Source organism: Gymnoscopelus microlampas (genome assembly GCF_963454915.1).
Source record: "Gymnoscopelus microlampas genome assembly, chromosome: 9".
Classification (NCBI taxonomy): domain Eukaryota; kingdom Metazoa; phylum Chordata; class Actinopteri; order Myctophiformes; family Myctophidae; genus Gymnoscopelus; species Gymnoscopelus microlampas.
The window spans coordinates 29,656,167-29,679,568 of NC_139946.1; the positions used below are offsets into that span (position 1 = coordinate 29,656,167).

The 23,402-nt window shown below is 41.1% G+C and overlaps 2 protein-coding genes across 3 annotated transcripts; one reads left to right on the forward strand and one right to left on the reverse strand.

Annotated features, from left to right (window-relative positions):
• The first annotated feature begins 1,278 nt into the window (after nucleotides 1-1,278).
• sec16b (SEC16 homolog B, endoplasmic reticulum export factor) lies at nucleotides 1,279-19,179 on the forward strand. The gene is made up of 26 exons (XM_084066967.1): nucleotides 1,279-1,563; nucleotides 2,629-2,721; nucleotides 2,982-3,289; nucleotides 3,775-3,872; nucleotides 3,965-4,070; nucleotides 4,396-4,607; nucleotides 5,451-5,608; nucleotides 5,723-5,784; nucleotides 6,287-6,425; nucleotides 6,558-6,788; nucleotides 7,405-7,502; nucleotides 9,033-9,114; nucleotides 10,341-10,461; nucleotides 10,555-10,666; nucleotides 10,782-10,887; nucleotides 11,232-11,369; nucleotides 11,671-11,772; nucleotides 12,103-12,187; nucleotides 12,488-12,650; nucleotides 13,528-13,679; nucleotides 14,035-14,063; nucleotides 14,261-14,377; nucleotides 14,470-14,556; nucleotides 14,646-14,739; nucleotides 16,646-16,700; nucleotides 17,956-19,179. Exons 3-25 carry the CDS (start codon nucleotides 3,021-3,023, stop codon nucleotides 16,648-16,650), a joined length of 2,766 nt encoding a protein of 921 aa, XP_083923093.1. The 5' UTR covers nucleotides 1,279-1,563; nucleotides 2,629-2,721; nucleotides 2,982-3,020; the 3' UTR covers nucleotides 16,651-16,700; nucleotides 17,956-19,179.
• Nucleotides 19,180-19,719: 540 nt separating this feature from the next.
• On the reverse strand, nucleotides 19,720-22,844 carry znf648 (zinc finger protein 648). 2 transcript variants are annotated; one of them, XM_084066405.1, is made up of 3 exons: nucleotides 22,820-22,844; nucleotides 20,612-22,237; nucleotides 19,720-20,056 (listed from the first exon to the last, which is right to left on the reverse strand). In XM_084066405.1, exon 2 carries the CDS (start codon nucleotides 22,110-22,112, stop codon nucleotides 20,628-20,630), a length of 1,485 nt encoding a protein of 494 aa, XP_083922531.1. In that variant the 5' UTR covers nucleotides 22,113-22,237; nucleotides 22,820-22,844; the 3' UTR covers nucleotides 19,720-20,056; nucleotides 20,612-20,627. The 2 variants fall into 2 exon arrangements, with proteins under 2 accessions (XP_083922531.1, XP_083922530.1); XM_084066404.1 differs by having other exon boundaries at nucleotides 19,720-22,237.
• Nucleotides 22,845-23,402: the final 558 nt, after the last annotated feature.

Below are 23,402 nucleotides of genomic sequence, written 5' to 3' on the forward strand. Positions count from 1 at the left end.
GCCTCCCTGTGGTGATGATATGCCATTATTCACAATTTGTTATGGTTTAAAATTTAAACCATTGACTGTGTCCATCCTCGCAGATGAGTTAAGTTAAGGCTGGTACCGAGGCTAATAGTATGTAGGTTTAAACCAAAGACACCCAACAAAACTGGAATTCCACTCATTTTACTGGATGAGCATCAATAGTTCAAATTACACAATGAGTAATAAATAAATAGATATATAAAGTGTAGCCTATTTGAGACAAATGTTTTGCAGATACAGGTTGATTGGGGAGAAGGTTATGCACGTGGACAGTTTATTTTTATTTTTAATTCTTTTTTATTACCAGTAATCTCAGCAGAGGCCGCTGTTTTCATCATGATTTGTGTGCATGGGGATCTCATCTTAAACAAGCTCAGTGCTTTATGAGTCTCCCAGTTTAGTAGACCTTGTATTGTGAATTTGTACTTCCATGTACTGATGTTCTCATGACTTACTAAATAAAGTACATCAATCAATCAATCAATCAATGTTTTTCCTTTTTATTTGACGATGGGTTCCCAGATTGTATTACCAGAAATGCCACAAGGATGCTTGGCAAGGAAGAGGATGCCAGAGCTGTTTGTGCTGTATGTTCACGTTTGGATCAGTAAATATGCAAACTACAAGTAAAGTTGTGGACAATGCGTTCTTTGCCTGTGTATCCATGAAGTTTCCAAGGTGCATCAGTGGTTTTTGTTGACTTTTTGAGAAGTTTGAACCGAGCCAACCGCATCATAATGTGTTCCCACTACAGTCACATGGCGGGCAGCTGGGCACTTACAGGGTTAAGTAGCGGAACACATCTTCTGAACGGACTGCAGATCAGCCATCCAACTCCAACTCTAACTCTAACTCAGTGGTTCCAAAACTTTTTAGCTCAAGACCCAAAAGAGAAATCAGATGTTTGCCCGGGACCCAAACTGGTGAAAATAGCAGATTTACTTGTGAGCTCGTAGATCTGCTATTTTCACTACTTCTTAAACATTTTTTAAATGTATTTATAGAAATGATTTTGTTTTTTAAATACTTAATTAATGAATTATTTGTGATATTTTTGTTTAAACTTAAAAAAAGATCTTTTGAAATAAAAAAAGTATATATTTTTAAATCTAGGTAACGGAAACGACCCAAACATGGGTCCCGACCATAGGTCCCGACCCACTGTTTGGGAAACATTGCTCAAACTTCATCCTGCTCTCATGTGTATCATGACGAAAACTCTGACGGTCTTCTGCATCTCACTACCCGGCAACGTGGCAAGGCGCAAAAATCCAGTGTTTTGTCTTCCCGGTATAATATAATCCACTAGATAGCCTATTTTAAAACACGGCTGTTTATCGAAAATGACAGGCCACGACATTGTAGAAGTTAAGAATGAAGTTATTTCATTTTGTATATACATGTAGCCTTCGGAGACTGCAGCTGTCAAAGTGCCCTAGGGCGTGTTCCAAACTTCCAATGTTGTTTATTCTCTACCCCATGACTGGAGGATACATGGATTGGATGTTATTACGCCTAGATTAAACCAAGATGAAGGTCAGAAATTATTTACCTAGTTTAATTGTAAATAAATATAATGATCAGTGGTGTGTAAAGTAACTAAGTACATTAAAGTACTGTTTAATTTTGAGGCATTTTCAATTTCTTCAGTATTTCCAATTTTCACTACTTTTACTTCTACTCCACTACATCTCAGAGGCAAATATTGTACTTTTTAGTCCACTACAATTATTTGACAGCTTTAGTTAGCCTACTTGTTACTTTGCAGTTTTAGATTATTATCACAAAACTTACTGTAAGAGCCATTTGAGCCTTATCTATGATTGTGTCTTAATTGATGACATCACCACAGGGTGCGGTCAAGGCCAAGGTACTTAACAAGGTCTGTAAACAGCGTCAGGTGTTGCCAGTGGCAGAGGCAAACAGCTTTTGACTGTGTTTGATAGACCTGGTGGTCTGTATCCTCTGTGTTTATTTGTTTATGTGTTGATTTAATGTATGCTAAAGTGATTGGCACGAAAAGGCTACAGAGAATAAAACATTATTTATGAATTCCATGGACGTTTGGACCTTCAGTATTTGAGCACAGTCAGAACTTCCTCGGCAACCAGTATAGTGCCAGAAGTACAGGACTTTTGACACTACACTTAAATAGCACCTCAAGTATAGGACTTGGGCGCTACACTTACATTGACCACTTCAGCCCTGTTTATATTTCGGCCATTTGAAAATAGCCAATCTACAAGCTCACAGTGCATTTTCAAAATATTTTTATACATTTTGAACTTGTGAAATGGGACATTCTGCATAATGAGTAGCCTACTTTTTCTTTATTAGGCTATTAGTATATTTTGATGCCAATACTCTTGTACTTTTACTCAAGTCCATTTTGAAATTCGGACTTTTACTTGTAACAGAGTATTTCTGCATTGCAGTATTGATACTTTTACTTAAGTAAAAACATTTAGTACTTTTTCCACCACTGAATCAGGATAATTCCCAATAAGCCTATTCATATATAACCTATATTTGCAACTGCAAATTGGTGTGAATAGGTCACGCCACACCTTAAGTTGAACTTTATACCCTGTTATCATGCAGGTCACCTCAGTTCATGTTGTGTTTTCATGTGATGTGGAAGTTACAGTTGCACTTTGACTGAGTCTGAGATCGCATACGGACCAGGTTTGAGGCGTGAGTATTAGCCTAAGAAACAATAAGGTTATGTTTTATTTGCAAGAATGTGAATTAGCGTTGAAAATCTTTAAAATGTTTACCTTAATCAATGTTTTGAATCATTGAGACATTGATTCAAACCATATGGTTTGAATCAATGTCTCAATGATTCAAACCGTATGCATAGAAACATTTCAAGTGTAAAGTTGGACTATGATTTTTACAATACACAGCAAACCTTTTTCTTTCAACTTGTTTTCCCTGGGGAATAAGAACAGTGATTTCTGTGTGTATGAAGAGAGGGAGTGCCTGCCATCATGGACCCCTCAGGTCACCGCTGGCCAGAAACTGGACGTCACTCCCACAGAGCGAGAAGCAGAGAGGACTATGCCAGGTCTGGCCACCGTGACAGTGACCACAAGTATCCATCAGCCGACCCCAGAGAGGACAGGCAGTGGATGCATCCAGATGCTCGCCACAGGGCCTACTTCACTAGTCCTCCACCTCCACCAAGACCAGACTACGCTGCCAGCTCCTACATCACACACCACCGATCAGCACACTCCACGACCACGCCACAGTCCAGGTGAGTTCAGTGATGCAGTGATGGGCCTTCTATGACTGAAGCTAAATGTATACTTAGAACGTAGAAAATAAGCTCAGCTTGCTATTTTCCCAGAATTAGCCCCAGAATAGGGACGCTAGGTTTCATGTACACTTCTAAATTATATTCTATTGGGTAATAATGTGATATTAAAGCAATAGCATTGTAGGTTCACTGTGTGTGTGTGTGTGTGTGTGTGTGTGTGTGTGTGTGTGTGTGTGTGTGTGTGTGTGTGTGTGTGTGTGTGTGTGTGTGTGTGTGCGTGTGCGTGTGCGCGTACGTGTGTGTGTGTGTGTGTGTGTGTGTGTGTGTGTGTGTGTATTTGTGTCTCTTTACTTGTGTTTTGGTTATGATCGTTGATATTGATATTACATCATAGCCTAATATTAATTACATTACAAATGAAATGTTACACACAGACAAGAGTTCTTAATTGGTTAATTGGTTTGGTACACCTCTGTCTTTAGGCATGGGTATGACTATCCACCTCACAGCTACTGGGATTACAAGGGGAATTATGGATACTCTGACCAGGATTATTACACAGCACAATATGGACACCAAGGTACTGTTATTAATTGATGCACTATACTTACTGCAGCCTATGCCTCACTAAAGAACAGATTATAAGATTCTGTGTCATTTATGTCTGTGAAGATGCTGGCCAATGGGCTGCCCAGGACTTGTGGAGATCGGACCCAGGTCATCACGAGAGATCATATGAGCAGGAGCAGCCTGGACGTGCCTACACAGAACAGTACATGTCAGTCACAATACCACTCACCCACACATTTTCTTGTTTTTGAGGAAGGGAGAGTAAGAGGGAGGGAGAGAGCCTATTTCACCCACACGATAACCTGCTGATCGATCTGTATGTTTTTAGTGCAATAACCCTGGCAAAGCAGCTACTCTGGGCAAGCTTTCTCTCTCTCTTCCACTCTCCCTCACTGCTCAGTTTAATTGAAATGAAACGTTTGAGAGTTTAAATAAAAAAAGTTGTTTAGATTATTTTTGTTATCCATCATTATAATGAAGTATGTAGGGCTTAAGTGGTTAAGCCAACTGGTAACCTTTACCTCTTCATTCAGCTATGACCAGCAGAGAGACCGCTCCCAGGCCCAGTGTTACCTAAATGAATCTGAGGACCATTCTGTCAAAGACAACGAAGAGGCCTCCTCTCGTTATCCGGGGAACCTAGCAAGCTCCAAAAACTCAGGGATGTCTTCCAGTAGCTGTGAGCTCAGTCAATACATCAATGGAGCTGAGCATAGTGACCCAGTCCAGCACTCATCTGATGCAGGTGACTACCGGTAATACCGGTATACGGTATATACAGCTGTGTGTGTGTGTGTGTGTGTGTGTGTGTGTGTGTGTGTGTGTGTGTGTGTGTGTGTGTGTGTGTGTGTGTGTGTGTGTGTGTGTGTGTGTGTGTGTGTGTGTGTGTGTGTGTGTGTGTGTGTGTGTGTGTATATATACACACTGGATTTCTTTGTATCCATCTAATCATAGAATTAAGTGTTTTTTATTAGCAAAATACTTTTTGATTACTTCCTTTCAGTTAGGTATTCCCATTTCCCAGATGGCTGCTCTATTTACTGAGCCACTACCACCCCAAACTCTGAGAGTAGAAAATGACCCACGGACACTGTGTGAATGCAATTATCACCCGGTAAAATAGAAAACTAGCCGTGGTATCTGTGGATACTCTGCAAAATCCTCAGTGTTACTTTTACTCTGAGAGTGTCAATCGTGACACTCTCAGAGATAAATGAATGCAGAGAATTTAGCTGTGGAAGGGCCGTAGTTGAGAGCCACTGTTATACTGATCATATTTATCAATTGTTTTTCAGTTTGTTAAATCAAAATACGAAACTATGTTCATTGATATGTTTTGATATTTGATTTTGTATTTAAATGGAGTAGGCAAAATAAGCTTTAGCTTCAGCCTTCACCTTTTTGGACCATTTTAATGTGCATTACTGGTATGTACTGTGCTATACTTGATTGTCTAAAAAGACCAAAATAAACTATCCTAACCAAATACAAATACAGTGCTGCTGTTGCTAGAAAGAACAGGCCTGGCCGAAAGATGTTTGTGGTGATATTTAACAGTGATACTTGTGTTGTTATTCTTTGTTGTCAGAACATGCTGCTGCGACAGTTCATCAGATGGCAGTTCCTTTTAAGTACACAGTGCCTCATCCGGTTGCCAGCTTTGGGCCTGCAGGCCAGCTGATCCGGGTCAGTCCAGGCTTCTCCGTGCAGGAAACCCCAGGCCAGCTGGAGATCCACAGTCTAGAGGCATGTTCAATATACTGTGTCAACCTGTACAAAAGACTTGATTATAGGAAAATGTGGTTTCTTGGAGCAATAGGATTATGTCACTGTGATTACTGTACCTTTATTTCTCCTCAGGTCATTCTAGGAGAGACACAGGAACAGCTGGAGATGAGAACATTCCCCGGGCCATTAGCTAGGTATTGCTTTTTATATTTGTCTTGAAAAAAAGTCTTCAGGAACCTTTAACTGCATGCTCAGACTGACACATTTTACCATAAATGTGAATATTATAATTAGCTAAATCACATATTTGGGTAGATTATAATTTATATTGATTAATGTGGAAATTCCATCTTACCATTAGGCAATTAGAGAGTTATTTATTGGGGTCATTTTAATGTGTACTCTGGCTTTTTTGTGCACCCCAGACATTTTTTTTCAAGTTACTTAATTCAATATTTAGACATTTGTATATTCATTTGATCAGACACACCCCCTTCCTATACAAATCCATTGTAACTTAAAATTATATTTAACCATTTTCATTTGTGTCTTGGCTGATAAATGAGAATACGCCATACAATAGTCAAGTAAATTCTTCCACTCTACCTGCTTATTTATTGTTTATGTATTGTAATCCATTTAAGACACAGGAATCACAGACACTCTGTGATGGTTTATTTTTTCACCCACTTTAAGGGAAGACTTGCACAAAATAGATGCCATTGAGTTTGCCCACCAGAGGGCAGAAGCATGCTTGAGAGATGACAAGCTGCCAGACCGGAACGCTGCTGCTCTCTTGTGGAATCTCCTGATACTGCTGTGCAGACAGAATGGAGTAAGTGGGTCATGCCAAATGATATATTACCTCGAAGTACAGTACATCTCGTGCACTGGGAAATACCTAGCAGCCAAAATTAACATCATGATTCTGTCTGAAAGTGATATCACTTTATTTCCGTGGGATCAGCGGACAGTTGGCTCGGATATCGCGGAGCTGCTGGTACAGAACTCTCAGACAGATGGAACCCGGGTCCAAGATGCTCCGACACTCATTGATTTCAGTGAGAACCCGGCACCTGAACCAGAGCCTTACAAGGATGAGGACCTGCTAACAGGAAATCTCACCAGCTTCAGCTCTGGGAGCTCACAGAAAGACCTGGAGAGCTACACTAAACTGCTCCTGGCTGGGAGGAAAAAGGTTACTTCTAATCAGCTGATTCCCCATATCTCTCTTCTCTTTTGCCCCAAACATTAGAATAAAAAGCACTTACTTATATTATAAGTGTTTTAACCACTTCAGCTGTATTTTCATAAAAAAAACAAAAAACAAATAAATACATGATAAAATAGCTGATCTAGTGTTGCAAGCTTGTATAATGGCTATTACATTTTTTTGCCTATATGACTATATATAATAGGGACACCAGGTTTGAAGTGGTTAAAGGTGTCTAAAGTAGCGGTACACTGCACTCTTATTAGGGATGGGAATTCATTCAATTCAAGATTTCATTGATACCAATGCCATTAATAATTCTGCATATCGGTCCGATTCTCTATTCCCTTATTGATTTCTGATCAATTCGCAGTGTGGAAAAAGTAGGCCTGCAAAGGTTTTCAACTATTTTATTACCCCTGGGTCTGAACACAGTAAAACAATGCAATGTCAATTCTCAGAGTTATTGATTCTGATTCTGTAATGATTCTGATTGCTGATTCCCATCCCTAACTCTGATAGCCTAGGTCATAGATGTGTTGTCGTGACCTGCTCTCAACCTGACATTTGCTCTCTTGTTGTGTCCCATCTGGTCCCATAGGAGGCTTTAGAGTCAGCCATGGACAGTGACCTGTGGGGCCATGCACTCTTTTTGGCCAGCAAAATGGACAACAGGTCTTATACCACTGTGTTGAACAGGTGAGAAAGGCTGTCATGTCATCTGAGACATGACAGCTGCAGGAAATCAGAGTATTCTTCCCATATAAGAACACACAAGACCGGTAATTTGTGAAGAATGTCCGTCACACACTATGCTTACATTACAGTTCAATGTTCAGGATTCAACAACAATGAAAACAAAAGCATACACACACACACACACACACACACACACACACACACACACACACACACACACACACACACACACACACACACACACACACACACACACACACACACACTATGGAGATAGAATTTATGTTTCCTTTCTAGGAAGTACTTCTCAGGGTTGACACTATTCAGGGATTGGATCATAAGGATTAACACCGGACGACAACATTAGTTTTACACTTCATTTCATCATGGGACATATACAATACTCCTATTTAGAAAATCAAAAATATACATTTGAAACCTTTATCTTCAAACCTCCTTCAATTATTGTAATGTCTTACCAGATACATGTAGGGGTTGCGTGTCCAACACAATCTGAGGTGCAAAATTATTACAGTTTACCTTGTATTTTGTGAGTTCAAATGTTTACCAGTTAGCACTTCTGCCTTGGTTTTTTGTGTGTATGTTTTTGTATTTTTTTTACTTGGGTGCTTTTAATTGTTTTGTATGGGGAACTTTATGGTAGTACATTAAACAAAGCATTAACACTGTCCTGCTCTCCTGCAGTGTAATCAGTGCTGACCTACTGTGCAGTAAGCCAAATGTAAATGCTGGTTGTTTTTGCATTTTGATTTAACCCTGAGCTCTTATGGAGCCGCTACGGGTTCATTTTTACACTCTTCTCAGTTAAATTAAGTTGTTGAAACTACTGTAAATCATTACTCCACGGCTTGTGCAAACTATTCATGACGTAACCCTATCCATTCACGTGCTGTTTTGGCACCCTGAGCAGAATGTCTCAGAAATAAATATGTCAGGGCCACACGAGAGGGGCGACAGGATGGGGGAAGTTAAAGGGTTGGAGATAGCGTGACCAACACTAGTTTGTGACTGACAAGACGTAGGCGGTATGCCTTCTGTTAGGGCCCTGTTCAGACTTGCCATTTAAAATGTATCCTGGGTGACGTGATCACCCAGGATACAGCTTTAAATACCGGTGTGAACGCACTCAATTGGTTCTCAAGACATCTTGGGATCTGATCACTCAGGCTGCATTAGCAGGTGGCCTGGGATAGATATGTCCAGTGTATGTATGCAGTGTTGTGTGAACGCAAATTTGTCCCTGTCCACATTAAGGACCGCCAAGTCAACGGCATTGCGCACAAAATCTTGGCTTGCCATGGTTCATCATCAGTGTATGCCAAGTAGACTCTAACATCGTATAGGTGAAAGCAGATCAACTCCTCTTCCTCGTTTTCCTCTTCACCCTATATATTTCTTTGTATGACAAATAGTGAAAATAGCCAATTGCTTGCGTTCTGCTGTTTCAATACAATGCTGCCTTGTGATTGTGTTGGTCACTGTTTCATGACACAGTGGCTCTGTTTGCAGGTTTACAAGCCAGCTAACAGCCAGTGACCCCCTGCAGACCCTCTTCCAGATGCTTTCAGGGAGAGTCCCTGCGGTATCCACGGTAAATCCCACATGACATCACTGATGAACATACTGTAGTGCGCTCTCAAAATGTGTGTACTCTGTTAACCACTTAAGCCCTATTTCCAAAAAGAGAGAGCTGATCTACAAGCTCACTACGCGTCATGTTGAGTTTGCAGATCGGCTATTTCAGCTATTGGGGGGGGGGGGGGGGGGGGGGTATTTTTTTTTTTTCACCTATAATGACATGCCCAAAATAGGTTGGAACTTGGAAGTGGTTAAATCCTTATTCAACAGAAACATTTAAAAGATAAAACTATTCTGCAGTCACTTTATTGGATTCACAGTCAAAAAACTAAGTGGTGTACAATGACACTATTTTGACTTTGAATAAAGTATTAAAACAATTCAGAGAAAGTAATTGTTTACATTATACAAGTAAGACGCGCGAACGAACGCTGGAAGCGAACGCAGTTCTATATTTCAGCCACACTGTAGTAGTGAACTCTGGCGCACTCTGGCGGCTGCACACAGGTAGTGCAGCTGCTATATTTCAGTCACGGAGTTTTGAGTCACATGGGGGCGCGAGCCAATGAGAGCGTGAGTCACATGGGGGCGCGGCTGCACACATACTGCACACACACAGACAGACAGAGACACAAGCCGAGCCGAGTTACATGGTAGGCTCCACTTGGGCGGAGGCGTCTCCTTCAAGTAGTAACGGCTGCAACCTTGGATGACAGGTCTGCAGATCCTGTGTCTGCAGACAGGTCTGCAGACACAAGCCACCTCCCTACTCCTCCTAGTGGCAACAACCGTCTTCCATGCCGACATCTCGCCACTCCGACTAGTGGCTTCCGCGCATGACGGAGGCGCGCCGACTCAGCAGACCTTGAGGCCGAGGAGTTGCGCCCGAGCGCCTCCAGGCGCGAGTGCCCGCAACGACCGGCCGAAGGTCTGCTAGTCGACTCAGCGCCGTCCGAGTTATGTACCGATAGGGACAGAATCGTAAATATTTTTGGTGGGGACTGCGTTTGCCCCAATACGAGTATACATGAGTCACCGAAACACTACGGGGCAGTAATGTCGGTCCTGCTGGCTCTGCAGGCCTGTCTGCAGAGCTTGCTGTCTGCAGACCGCCCCGCCCCTTCCCCCAGGCTGCAGCCGTTAGCTTCTCGTCTCCTTCCGCGTTCGCAACAATAAATGTTGCCACTATGACGTTGCAGTTTAGTAGCTGATTTGTTGGATGTGATATTTTGTTCCCAGTGCTGTGGTAATGAAAAATGGGGTGACTGGAAGCCCCATCTAGCTATTCTGCTCTCCAACAATGAGTCGGGTGACCTTGCTGTCCAACAGAAGGCCATCGTCACCATGGGAGACACACTAGGTACGAGCAGTCTGACCAACACATACTATGATGTAAGAGCAAAATGGCTGCCATTTGAATACAGTCAATAGGTGGTGTGCCATTCTTTTCCAGCCTCAAGAGGCCTCCTACATGCGGCACACGTGTGCTACCTGACAGCCCGCACTCCCTTTGGCGTGTTCACACAAAAAGCAGCAAGGCTTGTGCTGCTGGGCAGCAGCCACAGGTGGGACACAATTGCAACCTCATCGCTCTACGTAATTTATTTGAGTCATTTTTTATGCTTCGGGCAAAAGTTGTCCTTTTGGCTTATAGAACTCCATATCTTATTTCTCCTTTAGGCTCCCTTTCTTTGAGTTTGCCAGCAACTTTTACATTCAGTGCACTGAGTTGTTTGAGTATTGCCAGACACTTGGAGGAAATTTGCTTTCAATCCCATCATTCCAGGTAGTTCATAACATCCATCTGTATTTCATTTCCCATTGCTTTTGTCTTTTTAATTGCATTCTCCTGTGTCATCCACTAAGACAAGCTCATACTCATTAAAGCTTCAATAACGTGGCTTTTGCAGTTTTAAGTGTCATTTATTCTCCATTGACACTTTTCTCAGTTGGACATATGTAATATTTGTACCAAAATATAAATTTGCCTTTTGCCGTGTGTTTTACTGATGCCCTATTCAACGGTCAACAGAAACCTTGTCTACTATATAAATGGATGTACATGGTTTTGATACTCCAAATCCAATTTTCAATCACGATTGACACTAAATATTGACACGTTGTGGCCAGGTGTATAAATTCCTGTATGCCAGTAGACTGCTGGACTATGGGCTTGTATCGCAGGCGTTCCATTACTGTGAGGTGGTAGGAAAGGCAATTCTTCAACAACAGGAGCCGTTCCTGGTGCTGAGTGGAGAGGTTATTAAGGTATGGACACACGCACACACGCACACGCGCACACACGCACACATGCACAAACACACAAGCATGTGTACATGCACATGCTTACCAACGGTCTACCCATTGTATCTCATATGCTAATGCTTTATTTATTCCCTGTCATACAACGGTGTCGTTCGGCAAAAATATCCGATCTACAAAATCACAACTTGTCGCATCCGTCCTGAACGGCACTGTCGTACGATGAAGTATAAATCGGACTTAAGGCTCTCAGCTCGGCTATGTGTCTAATACAACAACAAAAAAATCCATGCTTGTTTCTACTCAGCTGGTAGAAAGACTGAGACAGTGTGAGGGCCAGCAGCTCAGTGGAGATGCACAGGACCCCGACTGGCTGCAACAGCTGCGCTTGAGGCACCATGGCGTACAGGTGAGTAACAATGTCAGGGCTACCTTTCCATGCATTGTATTCCACCAACCACCATGTCCACATTGCACTGCTGACACGAAGAAGCAAGTTTACCTCTGAGATATTTCATGCCAAGATGAAACAATGTCTGTTGTACATCAACTAATATAGTCAAGAAATATTGTTGTTGATTACTTCCTCTTTACTCAAGCACACATAAATGTGCTTCATTATGGTCAATCTTCTATTTGAAACCTAGTTTGGCTTTCACGATTCACGTTATAATTTATACTTACACTTTTGGAACTCCAACAAAATAAACAGTATGGCTAAACATGTGATTTTGCTCAGATGGGGAGCTATGGTTGTAATGATACATACCAGTCACCTGCTGAGGGAAGTGCTTTAGACCACGGGGAGAGCAAAGTGTGTTCAGGTAATCTTCAAGTCCCAGGTCATTATTTCTTATGATACACTAAAGGGTGATTTATACTTAGTTGTGCGCCTGTGCAGCAGATCTACAAGATCTCACAGAGCTTGTCGATCTGCTATTTCTGGTGTGTGACACAGAACGCAACCAAGTATAAATCAGGCATAATTATGTGGTAGTCTGACACCACAAAGCAGTTTCTTATGATTCTCACACTTGCAGGTGATGAACTATTATCAAGTCCTCCTGCTGTGGTTGGGCTAGATTATTGAGGGTTTTCCCTTCGTTCCCTTTATTTAACTACAGACTCAGACATAGATGACCTAAGAAGTGATGCACAGAGTCCAAAGGCTGAGCTGCTTTACTACAGAGGAACGGAGGAAGAAGATAACCCCTGGGCCCAGGCTGCAGGACAAGAAGAAGAAATTATAGCATTGCCATGGGGCAGCGGGGGAACTGAGAACTGGAGGTATACAATTTGTGCCACAAATCAATTTGTTAATTACACTCCAATTACACTAAATTTGTACACTCTCAGACTTAAGAAAGATTGCACGCAGTCAGTACAGTGCATAACTCTGCCAACACTAGGCAATTGTTAAAATATGAAACTGAGAAAACAGCCTGCACACAATAAATTTCCTTCCCACGAACAGAGCAACAGATGCGTTCTTCCTCAGCGTTGTCAGCGCTGAGGAAGACCTGTTAGGTTGAAACGTGTCCGTTGCTCTGTCTTTGGAGAAGTAAATAAAACTATGTGAAAAGGACATTTATTGTGTGCTGGCTGTTTTCTCAGTTTCATGACATTGTTGAGCCGTGCACCTTGAGACTTTTGTTTAATCTGGAGTGTTGCAGGCATTCTATTTTTTTCTATTTTAATTCAAAAATAACTGGTCAACAAGTACAACACGTCACATCGCAGCACGTTGTACTTTTACTTTATTTGTTTATTTGAGGGAGACAGCAATGCACTCTAAAACAGTACAGTACAGTACAGTACAGTACAGTACAGTACAGTACAGTTAAGAAGATAAGTTAAGAAGCAGTGACTGTAAATATATGAGGGGTTAGCAAGAACACTAATTTTGGGAGCTGGTAGATTGACTATTTTCCAAAAAGGTTTAACAAATAAATAAAAAGATGTACGTTTACTTTTGTTCTGTAAGTATATTTTGATGACAATGCTTTTGTAATTTTACTCAGGAATACAGGTATTTTACTTGTATCAGAGTATTTATACATTTGTGGTATTGCTACTTTTACTTATAAAACAATTGGACTGCTTCTTCCACCACTGACTCACTGTGATACACTCCACTGTACTGTCTCCTTGTCCCTTTGTCTAGACCACAGGCTAGTCTTACACCGCCGGTGGTTTATGCTCCTCCAACACTTGTGATGGCCGGCAGCCAAGACATTTATCATAACACAGATAGCGCTGAAGTCAAATCTGCTGCTTTGCATTCTTCTTTGGAGGGGCTCCCTTCAACAACCGAGGGTAAGCAACAGATTATAGGGAAAAAAGGTTTTAAAATGTTAAAGGGATAGTTCACCCCCAAAAAGACTTTTTTTCCTATCGATTAGACACCCCATGGAGACTTGAATTCATCAATATTTTTTTGGGTTTTGTCGCATTCCTAAGCCAATAATTTGATGACTATTGGCTTAGGATTGCGACAAAAACAAAATAATATCCATGAATTCAAGTCTCCATGGGGTGACTAATCGATAAGAAAAAAAGTCATTTTGGGGGTGAACTATCCCTTTAATATACATTCATGTATTTTGAAAGGGATACAGATGACTGTATGTGTTTAAGAATGACTCAGTCTTTGAATTCTTTGTTTCCCCAGGTGGTCAGTTTTGTTCTGGAATGAGCATGGTGAGAAAGATTTGTAGCCACTTAGAGTATTATATACTGACAAACGGTATAAATTAGCCTTTAAGCACCCAGCACTTTGGTTTAATATAGATAGGCTGAGCTATTCAGTTACATAATTCAGATACATACACCACATATATGTGGCATTATTATATTTTGTTGTCTGATCATTTTTCAAAACTGTTGTTTGTGTTCAGATAAACACCATGCCAGAGACTGACCACAGTCAAGGAGGTCACAGTCAACAGCCCATCACACAGGAAATGTCTATGCTGGGCATGGGTTCACAGCCAGCCAATACCCTTCCCAAACAGGTATGTGGATGATGAATCATGTTTACAACTTTATAGCAGCTTCTCTTTTATCTTACATAAGTTTTAATGTGTACTTGTTTTTTGTTTTGCAGAGTACCAAAACAGGATGGTTTAGTGGCTGGTTCAAATCCAAAGATGTCCAAAATGAGAACTCAGACATTGTCAATCCAGCTCAGATTGTACGATTTTGAGTAATAATGTTCACCTCAACTTTATTAATTTCACCTTTTCTGTCTTAGTTGATGTAAGACATATTTTCTTTTCTCAGGAGCCAGTGCCCGCTGCTGGGCACTGCCCCCCTCCCCCACCCATGGGCTCCCATACCTCGCCTGCTGGCGTCAAATCCTTTTCAAAATATTCAGGTGAGTTAGGGAACAATCACTCCAATAGTGTTATCAACCAGGCCGACATATGGCTCTACCCAGGATATTCTCAATGATGCCCACCTCTTTACAAACTTCCATGATCCATGACTTCCGTGTCTCCAAGTATTGAGCGGCACTTGCTGAAGGCAGATATCTCCCCTCGCCCGATGAGAAAGACATCCTGTCAATGTGTGAGATGCAGGCAGGGTTGGCCAGTGCCTCCCTGGCACCTCAGACAGTCTAAAAGAGACGGTTTTGTCTGGGACCTCTATCTGGAGAGCATAATCAAGAACTGGAAGGCCGAAGACATGGGATACGAATGAGGGTCTCAGTGACTGGACTTACTGCATTGCCAAGAACCGGCAGGCCTTCATGTGCAACTCTGAAAATAAAGTTGAGCTCTCTGAAGAGTGACTTAACTGGAGCTACAATAGTGAGTGCCCTCATTGAGAAGACCGTTATCACCACCTGAGACGTGCCACTAGACTCTTGTGTAAGGACAGAAGCTCCCTATTCCCTCAAGCCCTGTTCCCAGGAGGTGTTCAACATCGGAAGTCTCCTTCGCTGTGCCAGTTCCAGCTCACCTGGGCTCTAAGTGGGCCCTTGTATTCTGCAATGTCACAGACATTGTATTTCTTGCAATGCCTTTATTTAATTGTAAACCACTACTCATTTCATCCCCATTCATGATGTGGAGAATAAATGTCAGCATTGCACACATTGACTGGATGTGACTTTAGTATTAGAATGTGGAAAAACATCTGCCCTCAACAAGTGGTGCTTAATTATGGGATCATAGAAGTTTATGAAGATGAGGGCATCACCCTGGGTCCCCTGGAGTATTTTGTTGATATCCCATACCTAACCTTTGACCTCAACCAGGTAACGGAACTAACTTTTCGCAAAAGGCACTTTTGAGTGTAATCCTCTCTCCAGAGTTGCCTGCCTTGTTCTGCAAGCTCTTTTCATTGGGAGGTACCTTAAAAGTCTACCCCTTCTAGATCAAAGGGTACTTTGATTTAATCGGACAGGAGTTGCTTTATTCAATTGATACAAATTGGGGAGTTCTTTCTTTGACCTTGAATTGAAAGCTTCATCAATTTAAATAATAACAAATATTATGGCTAATAATGATAAATGAATAACAAATAAACCCTCAATTTAGCCTCAAAGAGAGCCCAGATCTATCAGACTAGTATCACAGCATGATGTTACAGGGGTGCATTAGGAATGCGACAAAAACAGAAAAATGTCCATCAATTCAAGGCTTCATGGGGTGTGTAATTGATAGAAAATAAGTAATTTTTCGGCTGAACTACTCCTTTAAGATGGCACCATTTCTGTCTACTCACTCTGCATCTCAGAGGAGGGCTGTGGACAGTTCAGAAAACAAGATTTCAAACAAGATTTTTTTTATTTTTATGGAAGAACAATAGCTTCTATTTCAGCATGCTAACTTTCCAGGAAGAGAAAAGATGTAGTTTCCATTAGCTTTGAATCCCCACCAATAATGTCACTGCAGGTTTCTTGTCCAGCATCCACAGGTCATCTCTGAGACGCATGGCGAGTAATGGTGTAATCTTTAATGAGTATTAGTGAGGACCAATTATATGAAGATGAGACTGAAAATCAGGTTTAACAAAAGTACAAATCACACACACAAATGTATTTGTGTGTGTGATCATTTTTGTTCATTCAGCTTTTGGCTTTCATTTCCGTTTACACATGAACCCCCTGGACACATTTTTAGTTATTTTGAGCCTGTAGCAAAAGGGCAACTATGCATACAAATCTAATCATTTTAATTACTCCAATTTAGTAGTCTGTCACTGACGGCATTATCTTGCTAATCATGAATGTGATATGATGTTCTAAATATTTCATTTCTCTTTTTGCATAATAGCCTAGGGCAACAGCTGGGGTAGACACCATATCAACACCTCCATTCTGCATGTCAGGTAAAAACTTATTACATTACATTACATTACATTACATTACATTACAGTCATTTAGCAGATGCTTTTATCCAAAGCGACTTACAATAAGTGCAATCAACAAAGGTAGGGAACGAAAACTACTAATCACCAACGGTTATAAGTGCATTTTCTGCAAAAACAAGCAACCAAGAGTATACCTAGCGCTAAGGTAAAAGTGCAATATATCAGCTACCTATTTCCTTAAACAGATGAGACAAAATAGCTAAATCAAATGAGCAGGAGCTAAAACAAATACTTGTATTGACTAAACAAGGTCCAATAAACAATACAACAATAAAACAAGCATTCGTACAACTAGTTAACAACAAGTAGGCCAGGCAAAGAGGAAGGGTAGTGTTTCCTGAAGAGGTGGGTTTTCAGCCTGCGGCGAAAGATGGGCAGTGACTCTGCTGTCATGACATCAGTGGGAAGTTCATTCCACCACTGTGGGGCCAGAACAGAAAAAAGTTGTGACCGTGTGGATCGCCCAGAAGGACCCTTGAGTGACGAGGCAGTCAGTCGCCCCGAGGTGGCAGACCGAAGTGGTCGGGCAGGGGTGTAGGCATTGACCATAGCCCGGAGGTAGGAAGGAGCTGTTCCTTTCACTGCCCTATAGGCTAGCACCAGGGTTTTATACTGGATGCAAGCCGCTACGGGGAGCCAGTGTAGAGAACGGAGAAGGATAGTTGTGTGGGAGAACTTGGGGCGATTGAACACCAGACGAGCTGCAGCTTTCTGAACAAGCTCCAGAGGTCTGATGGCATTATTTGCAGTTTTTGCACTTCAATAGGTGCACAGTCGTTATTACATAATCACCTAATCGCAATTATTTGAGGTAATTGCAATTATTTTTGCAGGATCATGTACAAATTCATCTGTTGAAAAATTGCAAAAAATAGCAGATTGGCTATTTCTGCTGTTGTTGAAAGGTTTTGAAGGTATAAAATAATTAAATGCATGGCCGGTTCTGGCCTATTTTGATTATGGGTACCAGTCATTGTCAGTCATTTCTGTGCATATTTAAGTTATTTGTAATTTCTGCCCATCTGCATTTTTGTTTAGAAGGCCTAAAAGGCATAAAACATTAAAGTATTTTTTATTCAAATGTTCCAATGTTCAAAACCAAATAAACAATTAAATCGTTAATCTCAAGTATTTACATGACAATTAATCGTCAAGTAGAATTTCATGACCGTGACAGCCCTAGTTGTACAGTATTTCTCTTTTGCATTTCCAGGGTCATTGACACCTCTCCCACTGACCTCATGACACCCCATCGCCATGCCAACAGCCTGTTTCTTTTTTTGGATGCCCTTTCAAATGCACAGCACTTTCCCCTCACGCAGTATGTTGGTTATTAAGATACAGCGGACGGGCTGGTAAATCATATTCACTGAGGGAGTTAAACAGCTGTGGTGTGTTTCCCTCACTGCTGACAGCGGGATATTATAATTGATCCTGAGATAGAAGGGAATAGACATGTATGAATCACCTCTATTTAATAATAATGCACAAGGGGACTTGATGCGGTCAGCTGATGCTGGTAACACCAAAGAATGCTTTACTGCAGGTTGACTGGCTGGTCATGAAGGTATTGATGGAGTTACAGTGCTTCTACATTCACCGGACCGCTTGCTAATGTTATTTGACTGTGATGCTGAAAGTGATGAGCTTTTGCAGGCTATCATTATGAAATATAACAACTGTAAAGAACTGCATCAGTTAACCATAATTATGACCTGGAATAAATCCAGTACTGCTGGGTTTTAAATGAAACAGTTTCCAGCCAGTAGAGAATTGCATTTAGACAGAAGAAATGTGAGGCATTTTATCTTAAATCCAGCAAAGCGCTGCATAATAAAGTAAATACTGTAGAAAACCAAAGCAAATTTGATGCTAATTTATAGCATATTTGTTCTGACGTGACTTTGTCACCACACCACACCGAAAGAAAATGCACATACAAATGTAAAGTGTAACTAATTACAAGAAGTTATTTCCATGCTGCCAGGACTGCTAGTCATAATTTATTCTCCGTCCTTGTACATTATGCAATGTGTTGAGCTTAGATCGGCTATGTTTGGCAAGGGACACCGTTGTATACTGCCACTGTATGTATAAAATAGGGCTTAAATGTGGATGGAGGTTAGGCCAACGGACAGACATGAGCGTGACCCACTGCCCTCATTCCTCCTCAAGACATTAGCTAAATCAATCTGTTTTACAGGCTGGTGAATGGGTGCAATCAGTGGTTACAATCTAAGAAAAAGCCCTGGAACTATATTTCAAGGGACATCTTTGTAAAACTCGGTTAGGCTGAGAATGATGGCTGAGAACTGTGCTACAGTATGCTGTAATGTAACCATGTGTAAGATGTAAATGATGCTTCTTATAAATGCCATGTTGCTTTTTTTATTGCCAGTTGATGTTTATATTGTGCTGATGTTTTCCAGTACCAGAACAGTTGCTAAATTTAAATATATTGATTAATATTTATATCTGTGCTTTTGGTATCATTTATTTCTTGATGCAGAAAATGAAAATTGAAATAGATCACTTTAATGTGTTTCATCAATAACATCAAATACCACGTGGTCTGGCTTATCAGCTGCATGGAGCAAGCAACGTGACAGGTGTTGTTGGTGCTCCATTTACCATTACTCTGCACAAGCCATGAATGAACGTGGCCCGCTAGCTCAGCTGAGAATTCAGCACATTGACGCACACATTCAGGTTACAGTACTTGCACACAGCCTCTGCCTAGTGCCTACCAATCCACAACTCAACTGAACATTTTGAATAGTGTAACAGTCTTCCTTTCCAGAATCCTTTCCAAAAAGCTATGCAGTTAAAATATTCAAATAATGACCTCAGTGAGAAAGGAAAAGCACTGTCACTTTGAAAAGAAGAACGTTTTTATTTGTATTATTTTTTATTGACATCATAACACATAACTTAAATTTTCTCCAAATGCAAATAGCATAAGATGTGTTGTTGCAGTCTCAGAATATTAGATCACGTTCTGGTTATTCGAGATTATGGTTTGGAAGAAGCATATACCACACATGCTTGCCATGCGATTATGATAAACATCCTTGTAACTGAACAAACACTCTACTACTACTTCTACTACTATTTAGAAAATATGCATACAACACTCATATAGACATGTCTGGCATAAGACAAGAGTACAAGTGAGCTGAGGGTTACAAAGGTGTTTTTTATTGTACTTACATTCTGGGAAAACACTTGATAAGCCATGGCCTTGTACTCTCTGAAAGCAGCTTCATTATGACAAGCTGGTTTCCATTTGAGTTAAACCTCTTGATCATGTTTGCCTATTTTTGAAAGGAAACTCTTGTTGTTAATGATTCAAAGGTATATGGATTAACTTTACTAAAATGAAAAATGTTCTCACAGGATTTAGATATAATTAGAGCTAGAACGATATATCGGCAAGTCCGATATATTGGCCAATATTAGACTTTGTTGACGACATCAGTATTCACAATTGTGCAGCTGATGTATCCGGATCAAAAATCAAAAAATATATCTGCAAGCTCATAACGTGTTGCACACAATGTGTTGTGAGCGTGTAGATAAGCTACTTTTGATTTCTTTTTTTTATTAAATCTAAAAATGTATCAAAAACTTTGTTTAGTTAATTTTTTGGGTTGAATAGTTAATACTAGTTAAATAGTCTCAAATAGATGTTTTTTTATTAGAAAATGTTTCCCTTTTGACAAAATATCAATCAAAACACTGGCAATTGGTGGTCTAGGTCGGACTCCAAAATTGTGATCGGCATCAGACTCAAAATGTTTGGCATCGGTCAGGCTCTGGATCTATTACCCACAGAGAACAGTAGGCCTAGTGCTGCAACATAAATGTACCTGTCCTGAAAAAGAGTCACACATTCTTGTCCTTGTGGCTCAGCGTGTGTTGTGCAAGCTTGGACGCACATGGGAAGGATTTGTCACACTCCGTACAGACAAAGATCCTCCCAGCGCAGGTCTGCTCCTGGTGGGTCTTCAGCGTGGTGATTTGGTTGAAGCTCATGTTGCAACCTGTGCAGCTGAATGGCTTCTCACCAGTGTGGACATACTGGTGACGCACCAGGCGGGATGCCATGGCAAAGGACACCCCACACTCTGTACACTTATAGGGCCGCACGCCAGTGTGTATGGCCTCGTGCTCGATGAGATTAGATGACTTTGTGAAACACTTGGCGCACACGGAGCAGACATATGGGCGCAGGCCTCGGTGTGTCTTCTGGTGCTCTGCCATGCGGCTTGCCAAGGCAAATGCTTTCCCACAGTCGGGGCAGCAGAAAGGTCTTTCTCCCAGGTGTTTGCGCTCGTGCCGCTGCAGGGATAGGGGTTTGTTGAAGGTCTTGTCACAGTAAGTGCAAGGAAAGGGCTTGTTGTTGACGTGCATGTTGCGCTCATGCTTCCGCAGGTCAGAGGAGCGCACAAAGTCCTTGCCACAGTTGTCACACACATAGGGCTTTTCGCCAGTGTGCGTACGGATGTGCTTGCGGTAGTCAGAGGACCAAATGTAGGTCTTGACACAGAAAGGGCAGTGATAGGGTCTCTCGCCCGTGTGCAGGCGCTTGTGCTGCTGTAGTGTGCCTTGATGAGAATAAGCCTTTCCACACACATCACATACATGCGGCTTTAAGCCGCTGTGTGTTTCTAAATGGCTCTGCAGGTTGCAGAGCTTCTTAAAAGCCCAGCTGCAGTGGGGACATTTATAAGGACGGTTCTCTGCATCAGTCTGAACTCCACGTTTTTTCATAGCTTCAAAAAGTCGACGGACCTTGCTGTCCTCACAGACATCAAACAATAAAACATCCTTTATAAGAGGATCGTTCCCATTGCTTCCCATGTTCACACCGCTATCTAGAGAACATCCTTGTCCATCAGCATTTATCTCGTTCACATTACACAGCATCTGATTGGCGGTTTCGTCAATTTGTATCTCCTGTTTTTTGTGGACCTTGGCACAGTTGGTTGCGTTCTGCTGCAAAGTGTCTGAGTATGCGTTCCTTGGTCCATGTGTTTTGTTGACTTTCATATATTGAGTGCATTCATCTCGACTGCTGCAGTCTTGGTTATGACCAACTTCACGCTCTTCTCCTGATAAAAGGCCAGCAAACTTGTCCATAAGGGTCCACTTGGGTGTTTGAGGGTTCAGATAAATCATCCCAGAGTCACTGCAGCCCCAGTTGGCATCATCATTACAAGATGAAGGGTCACTCATCACTTGATAAGAGCCGTCTTGGGTGAGATGAGCAACGTGCTGTTTTTCCTCATACTTCCTTAGATTTCTCTTTGAAATGTATTTTTTGTCAGCTAACCTGTCAGAGGTCCACAGGGGCATTTCCTCAGCCATATCCAATTTAGCCTTGCGATCCAGTCTCTGTTGTATTCAATTCAACAGAGGCAAACGAAATCAGTTGCATGGGTTTCGAGTTCCACTGGGAGTTCCTGACACTTTATATTCCCTCTTGGCAGGAACTGTAGAAACAGAAAGAACAGCTTACATTTGAGTTCTAAATCTGTGTGTGATGTGTAGTAATGTTAACCTACCGTAAGCCAGCACTATATATGAAAAAAGATTATCGTGAAAGAAAAATCAAGAGCGAAACAATACATTGAAATAACAAATCTAAAAACAGATAAAACACAAAAACATGAAAACATGGAAACAAAAATCTAAAAACATAAATCAAAAAACAAAACAAAGTAAAGAAATTAGATCAGATTTATATTTTTTATCATCATTCGTCAGTTATAAAGGTGTATTTGTTTTTATTTTCAACTAATAGATAGATTACAGCCTATAGGCTATAACAAACTCCAAAAACCCATGCATTATACAATTATTTAGTTTTTGTTTGTTTTGTAAAGCAACTTTGGGTACCATGAAAAGGTTACCATGTATTATTATTTATTATTATTGTTATTATTATTGTTATTACTATTATTATTATTATTGTTGTTATTATTATTATTATTATTTATTACAGCTACAGTTCTTGTTCTACATGCAACATCATAGGCAACTTCCACCTCTCAGATTAGGACTGTGGTACTCACCTCTTCATCTCTGCTCTCCCCAGAGGTCCAACTGTAACACCACATCCACAGCAACTCATTCAAGAAGAAAAGTGTCCTCACTGTGCAGCGTTGCCAGGTTTTGTGAGAGAAATAAGCAGCCAGGTCTATGAAAACAAGCCCAAAAGAGGCCACTACACTACAGCCACATCCCATGAGCACCTTATCAGCTATTTGATCTACAAGCTGTCAAGCAGAGCTCACAACGTGTCGCGAATGAGCATGTAGATCTGCTATTTACAAAAACACTTGCAATAAAATGTGGAATGTTTGGAATATTTTGACACAAAACACAAATGCTCAGCTGGCACAAAACTGTTTCATGAAAATATTTGAGAACCACCGGTTTAAATAATAAGAACATGTGGAAGGAAGCCTAAATAAGCAAGTACACTTTAGAAACAAGCCCAAAAAAAAAAGCAACCCCGCAACTACCCGTATTAATTACAAGCAACCTTACAGAAAAAGAAGCCCACATGCCCGCTTATAATAAGCCGACATGGCAACACTGTCACTATGCTGCTGCTCAGGAGTTAGTGAAGGCACGGTGCACCGAAAATAGCCG